Below are 7,929 nucleotides of genomic sequence, written 5' to 3'. Positions count from 1 at the left end.
CTGCCCATCTCCGGCATCAAGGAAGGCATGATGACATCAAAGTGTATGTGGGCTCTGAGTACTACCACTAGGAGACACCCAGGCTACTGGCTTTCAGCAGGATCCGCCCAGAGCCTAACAAAATCCCCCCAGACATGATGGGCTGTGTGGAATAGTCAGTGTGTGTGCGATCACTGTTCGATGAATAACAACTGTGAACATCTGTACAACATGGTGTCTTATTAGAAAATTATCCAAACCTGCTGTCAATACATATAATCACGTGTTAACTCAAACAACACAATACACAAGTCACTCGAACAATGTTCTTTGAACGCTTCAATTGATACTTTATTATCACATTTTATGCTGAACATTTTGTATGACAGATATCAAATGTACAAATAAACTGTAAAAGTGTGATTATATTGCATTAATTTAGTAACAAAATCAATAATATCTATGACAAGGAAAAAATAAGCTAATATGATCATGAATTGGCTTATTCAATTTACAAATATAAGCATTTCCTACCCTCTAAAAATGTTTTTGGATAAAATATTGAATTCGCCCTTTACTACTAAAGCCCATAGAAACGCATTGAATAACATACTCATAAATGTAAAAATAAAATAAAAAGACTTTCCAAAAATAAATCATACGGAATAAGGTTTTTGATGTGTCTGTCCCAGTGCTTAATTTAGCCTTTAGTTAATTCTCCGGCCCCCAGAAAGAAAAGTAACGTGAAAAAGTAAATTTTTAAGGTGGGACTAATATTCTAAGAGTTGATTTTGGTTGGTTTGACCCGGGTTATTGGTTTACGTAACATTGTAAGCAATGTTTGAGACCAACGTGTGGCCTTGGCTGTGTGAGAAGCGGTCAGTATGTCTCACATAACTAGAATAAGTTTCACTTTCTATGACCTCTCTCCCTCTCTCTACTCTGATAGACATGAGCCTGCAACTCACATCTCTCATTTATTTCCTCATAGAATCATAGCCATGCGGAGGATTCTGAATGAACTGCAGCACCCTTGATACATTTAAATACATTTGCCAAAGTTATATTATTACTGCTGTCTGTTCAGAAATTGATTAAATCATTCAGAATAGCCCACTACACCATAACAATAATGTATAATTTAGTGACAGAGGATCAGTAGCTGTGGATTGTAACCTAATAAACAAAGAATAGCCTACATCCGGGAACGAGTGGCAAATCTGTCAGTGAAAAAACACCATGCAGAAAAAACAGGCCTTTCGCAATATTTGAATATTTTAAGTTCAAATCAAGCGAAAACACAGGTTGTAAGGCAAATTACTCCTGCTGAAAAGAGAAGACTCTGCTGTAGGCTACCAAAATATTTGATCAACTTCGAAGTATTATTTTTACAAAAGAGAGAGCGAGAGGGAGAGGCTTTTGGCACGAGCATCGGCCATCACCAGCGAGGTAGCTGAGTGAGTCAGTCAAACTGGAAGCATTTTTAGGACTATAAGGACTATAATTTGCCTACAATATGTGTCTTCACACAACTAGGCCTAGACTATTGATGGATTCAAGACAAGGTCGTTTTTAATTGATCTCAGATTTCTCAGTTTGTCAGTGTCAAAGTAGCCTGTCATTTCGATAATTTTTGCGGTACTAAAAAAGATTCTGGCAAAGTCTCCAGTCAGGTAAAATGACATAAAATTGCTGAAATTCATTTATAAAAGACTAACATTTTCCCGGACCCAAGGCTACTAAACATGTTCTCCATGTGTGCAACTTCTATAAGTGCCTTAATTCTACTGCTCTGCTCTATGCCACTACGCAAATGTGATGATATGCATGCAAAGATTTATTATGAGGGTAATTAATTTTTTTCATTCGTTCCGGTACCTTAGAACTCCCCAGGTCACCTGACTCTCGAACTCACTTTTTATTGTTCCGGCACCTCCCGATTTACAAATTAAGCACTGGTCTCTCCGATATCTAGGAGATACAAGAAAGCTGACTTTTTAAAATATATATTTTTAAATGTAACCCCTTATTTTTGTTAGAAGAAAACTACCTTCATACTTCAATTAGTTTGTATGGGTTACCTTCAGCTGAGACCTGTTACAAAACGGAGAACATCACCTTGTTCGTAAAAGTCTCCCCTTTCCATAGAGTGGAATCAGGCTGGTTTCCCTTCAGATCAGGCCTGTGTCTTTCCATAGAGGGGTCATAATAGTTTGTAGGCCAAACCGTTTCGGATGTTTCATGGTCTGACAAACATCGCTGTAGCTCAGCCACCTTCCACTGCAGATGCGGAAAGCCAACATAAACGGTTGCAAACCTAGTCTCAGAGCATTTCGTATTATTCTGTATGTACAGTGCATTCGGAAGGAATTCAGACACCTTGACTTTTCCCACGTTTTGTTACGTTACAGCCTAATTTTAAAATTGATTAAATAGGGTTTTGGTACCCTTCCCCAGATCTGTGCCTCAAAACAATCCTGTCTCGGAACTCTAGGGACAATTCCTTCGACCCCATGGCTTGGTTTTTGCGCTGACATGCACTGTCAACTGTCGGACCTTATGTAGACAGGTGTGTGCTTTTTTAATCATGTCCAATCAATTCAGTTTACCACATATAGACTCCAGTTAAGTTGTAGAAACATCTCAAGAATCAATTGAAACAGGATGCACCTGAGCTCAATTTCGAGTCTCATAGCAAAGGGTCTGAATACTTATGTAAAAGGTATTTCTGTTGAAACATTTTATTAAACTAGCTTCAATGTCAAAAAAACACATTTTGCTTTGTCATCATGGAGTATAGTGTGTATGATTATTTTTTATTAATTTAATACATTTTAGAATAAGGCGTAATGAAATGTAGGAAAAGTCAAGGGGTCTGATTACTTTCTAAATGCACTGAAAATCCGAAACAGTCCATTTAGTATGGTATGTTAGTTTTGGCATAGTTGCATATGACAGATGGGTGGGCATATGGTTGCGAGATCGAATCTCATCACGGACAACTTTAGCATTTTGGCTAGTTCAACTACTTACTACTTACTAACTTTTTGCTGCTTTGTAACTACTTAGCTTATTAGCTAAGTTTTGCATTAATACCATAAAAAATACCATAAAAAACATAACATATCAAACTACATTTGGCCTTGAAGATAAATGTACAGAATAATATCAATTTGCTCTGAGACCCATGCAAAGAAACTGATATCTCTAGCTTAAACTAACTTTGATGGGGATTTTTTTCATATGTTACTTAGATTGACCCATGGGCACATCAATACTCTTAGGAACTTCTTAAAGATGCACTCCATGATGATAAGCACAATAAAATCATAACATACTGTATAGTATGAAATACATTTGTAACATATCGTAAGAATAGGCAAAAAACACTTTAGATGACGTGATACACAGAAAACTGGGACCACTTCTGGCTCGTGAGCACCACTTTCAAAACAACTGGCTGAAATTAGACAAAAGTGTGAGAGTGCATCTTCAATATTCTCATGTAAATATACAGAAAAGGTTCAGAGTGAGGTGTCACTATCAACGTGTCACTATCACAGAGCCTGCACACCAGAGAGGATGGGATTTTCCTCAGCAGGGCCGTCCTTGGTCTCTAAAGCCAGCCGTAGTTGCTGCCAGAAGAGCACAATGTGCTCCCCATTCCTGGGCCAGCTCAAGTACGTGCGTCTCTTCACAAGCTTCCTCATCCGGTGGTAGGGTGACAGCTGGTGGGTAGGGATCTCCTCCAGGAACACCAGAATCAGGACGTCCTTCTGCTCATCAAAGAGCCGGAAGCTGGCCACCTGGATCTCCCGGGAGCACCACTCACTCTCCAGGTAGCGGTGGCTGATGACACAGATGGTCTTGCGGCTTCCGTAGATGCCGTCCATAATGTTGTCTATGATGGGTTTGCCTGGCTGGAAGTCCCGGTGGTGGAGACACAGCTTCCAGCCCTGCTGTCCCTCCAGCTCTGGCAGAAGCTCCCTCAGGACCCAGGGCTCATCGTGGGCGTTGTAGGAAATGAAGGCATCGTACTGACAGCCATGAGGCGTGTGCTTTTTCCTTTGCTTAGTGTCATAGAGGAAAGCCAGGAAGAGGTAATAGCCGTAAATGACCTGCCATTTCAGGAAGTGGTAGGCAAAGGATGCTACCAGGGTGAGGAGGACCAGACAAGTGGTAGAGATGTAGCAGTACAGTCCTAAGTCCACTGTACAGAACTGAAGCTCAACATCCAACAGCTTGGTGTCCTTTAGATCGGCAGGATAGTTGCAGGTAAATTCTCCTGCACCAACAACTTGTGTTTGGTTGTTGCTCTCCATCCACTGGACAAACCAAGCATCACTGCAGCCACAGGTGAAAGCATTATCTTGCATGTCCAGGTATGTCAAGGAAGGGAGAGATTGCAACACTGTCTCATTGACTACTTTTATGTCATTCTTGCTCACCTGCAAGAAAGTGACTCTACTGAGGTTTGCTCCTATGAGGAAATCTAAGGACTGAAGTCGGGCTTTGGACAGGTACAGGCTGTTGAGCCTTGGGGTTGGGTGAAACAGCTTTGGAGTGAGGGCTGTGAAGTCATTCTTACTGACATCAAGGAACCACAACCGGGGTGTGTGAATAAATGTCTTTGGGTGCAGGTCCTTAATATTGAGACTCCCTGCCTGGAATGACAATAAAGATTTCAGTCCTTCAAGAAAGTTGATAGGTAGATGAGACAGTCCCTTGTGACGCTGACTAAATATCCTGAGGTTCTCCAGAGATATCAGATGAGAGAAGGGTGGAGGGTCTAATTTATCATCATTTACATATGTGATGTAATTACAGGATATATCAAGAGTTCTTAAGAGTGGAAGTCCCGTGAGCACAGTATTTCTTATGTCTGTTTGAGTGATCTTATTTGAGTCCAGTTGAAGTTCTGTAAGGTTGACCAATCCCTCAAAGGCTCCATCTTCCATACTGGCAATCTGATTGTCAAATAAAAACAAATTATTGAGTGATACTAAGCTTTTAAACTCACCTTTTCTGATAGAGCTCAGTTTATTGCCTGCCATCAACAAAGTCTCAAGTTTGTGCAACCCATTCATGAAGGCATCATGCAAGGTCAGGATTTTGTTTGATCCCAGTTTAAGGATCCTTAATTCTTTCATATCCTGGAAAACACATCCTGGAAGGTTGGAGATTTGATTATGGAAAAGAAAGAGTTGTGTGAGTCCTGTAAGATTGGAGAAATCTGAGCAGCCCAGTTTATTGATGATATTGAAGCTGAGATCCAAGACCTTCAGTGTAGGTACATTTCTTGTGGCCTTTGGCACGGAAGAAAGCCTGTTGTGGCCCAGTTTCAAAGTCCTTATCTGCTCTAACGGTCTGAATGAAAAGTCAGACAGCTGAAAAAGATGAGTATTTGAAATGTCCACTTCTATCATGTGCTTACATGACTGCACAAATTCCTCAGAGAGATTACCTATGTTGTTATATTCTAGTCTTAGCACATTGAGTGTAGGTATATGGCAGGCAATATCAGTGAGAGCCTTGACCTTTAGCCTTGAGCCGTTTACAAGGTCTTGCAATCTCAGATGGACTAATGAGGAGTTGACAGTCCGCAGTACCATACCCATCCTCTCGAAAGACATCTCAATGCCACTCAAGTTGAGACGTTTGACGTTGCTCAAAAAAGACCTGTTCAGCACATCCCATTCCATGCTTCCAAGTTGGCCACAGTAGGCGATGTCTAACACCTCAAGGTAAGGAAGAACATCTGCCGTGATCCTGAAGATTCCCAATGGATTCCAGGATAAATCCAACACTCTCAGCTTTAAAGAAGTGTTTGATATTTCCTGTGACTGGAAAGATGTGAATCTGTTGCTCCCAATGTACAACTCCTGTAAGTGTGGTAATTGTACAATGGCCTGAACTTCCTTCATATTATAAAGGTTGTTCTTGGTTAAATTCACTGTCTTCAAACTGGAGAGAGGCTGAAATGATGAGGAGCTGATGGTTGCAATGAGGTTGTTGTCCAGATGTAGCAGGGAGAGGTTGGCCAGGCCCTGAAACAAATGGTCTGACAGGGTTGTGAGTCTGTTATGAGACAGACCCAGCTCCTGAAGAGCATCTAGGTGTCCAAGAGCCTCATCATCCACTTGAGAGATCTGGTTTTTGGACATGTTTAGAATTTTGAGGTTTGATAGGTCTGTAAAATCCAACTTTTCGATCTTGGAAATCTTATTCATGGCCAAGTCTAAATTGCTTACTTTCCGCGGAATATCTAAAGGTATGACTTCAATATTCCTGTTATAACAGAGTACTTTCATGTTAGAGGGGTCACTGAGATTACCCCGGATTGTGCAGTTTTTCAGGAAGTACCCACATACTGGATCAGCAAGAACCCAGCAATACATCAGGAAACAAAGATCGAGTCTCAGCTGAGAGAATGTAAGCCCACTTCGTATTCCAGGCATGGTTACCTTGAGTGTCATTGTGTCAGAGGCTTCCCACTGAGCCCACACTGGTTGAATCAACGTTATCTCAATTTAATGATGTTGAACTCACGTGGAATAGACTTTGAATTGACGTCTGTGCCCAATGGCTTGCCGTCTTCTTCAGTTCTACAGTAAATAACAAAGAATAATATAGTGACTAACTGTTACATTTGGGGTCCTGATATATAGCATAATTAGACAATCGAATGAAATTGCAATAACATTGATAGCTGTTGGTATTGTGGTCCTCAAAATTTCTGACAGATTATTAATGATAGGTAATCCACATTTTCAATATAGCTCACAAAAAGTTTGCTTCACTGATAAAGACAAACTACAGAACCAGTCAAAAGTTTGGACACACCTACTCATTCAAGTGTTTTTCTTTATTTTTTTACTATTTTCTGCATTGTAGAATACTAGTGAAGACATCAAAACTATGAAATAACACACATGGAATCATGTAGTAACCAAAAACACGTTTAACAAATCAAAATATATTTTATATTTGAGATTCTTCATAGTAGCCAACTTTTGCCTTAATGACAGCTTTGCATACTCTTTGCATTCTCTCAACCAGATTCACCTGAAATGCTTGTTCAACAGTCTTGAAGGAGTTCCCACATATGCTGAGCACTTGTTGGCTGCTTTTCCTGCGGTCATCTCATCCTGCGGTCCAACTCATCCCAAACCATCTCAATTGGATTGAGATTGGGTGATTGTGGAGGCCAGGTCATCTGATGCAGCTCTCCATCACTCTCCTTCCTGGTCAAATAGCCCTTACACAGCCTGGAGGAGTGTTTTGGGTCATTGTTTTGTTGAAATACTATATAGTCCCACTAAGCACAAATCAGATGGGATGGCGTATCGCTGCAAAATGCTGTGGTAGCCATGCTGGTGAAGTGTGCCTTGAATTCTAAATAAATCACTGACAGTGTCAAAAGCAAAGCACCCCACACCATCACACCTTCTCCTCCATGCTTCACGGTGGGAACCACACATGCAGAGATCATCCGTTCACCTACTCTGCGTCTGCATCTCAACACAACGGTTGGAACCAAAACTCTCAAATTTGGACTCATCAGACCACAGGACAGATTTTCACCGGTCTAATGTCTATTGCTCGTGTTTCTTGGCCCAAGCAAGTCTCCTCTTGTTATTGGTGTCCTTTAGTAGTGGTTTCTTTGCAGCAATTCGACCATGAAGGCCTGATTCACGCAGTCTCCTCTGAACACATGATGTTGAGATGTGTCTGTTACTTGAACTCTGTGAAGCATTTATTTGGACTGCAATCTAAGGTGCAGTTAATTGCCTATTTTTGAGGCTGGTAACTCTAATGAACTTATCCTCTGCAGCAGAGGTAACTCTGGGTTTTCCTTTGGCAGTCCTCATGAGAGCCAGTTTCGTCATAGCGCTTGATGGTTTTTGCGACTGCACTTGAAGAAACTTTCAAAGTACTTGACATTTTCCG

General features: G+C 40.9%; 1 protein-coding gene across 1 annotated transcript in view; it reads right to left on the bottom strand.

The window, feature by feature from the left end:
- Positions 1–308: 308 nt before the first annotated feature.
- Positions 309–7,929, bottom strand: part of LOC139372263 (uncharacterized) — a 30,897-nt gene continuing 23,276 nt past the window's right edge. Inside the window, 1 exon segment of the mRNA XM_071112023.1 lies at positions 309–6,484. Coding sequence (XP_070968124.1) covers positions 3,537–6,484 — 2,948 coding nt within the window. The 3' untranslated portion in view covers positions 309–3,536.

This window comes from Oncorhynchus clarkii, chromosome 18 (genome assembly GCF_045791955.1).
Source record: "Oncorhynchus clarkii lewisi isolate Uvic-CL-2024 chromosome 18, UVic_Ocla_1.0, whole genome shotgun sequence".
NCBI classification, from domain to species: domain Eukaryota; kingdom Metazoa; phylum Chordata; class Actinopteri; order Salmoniformes; family Salmonidae; genus Oncorhynchus; species Oncorhynchus clarkii.
The sequence above is the reverse complement of the archived record's forward strand: the minus strand, read 5'-3'. Positions and strand labels throughout refer to the sequence as shown.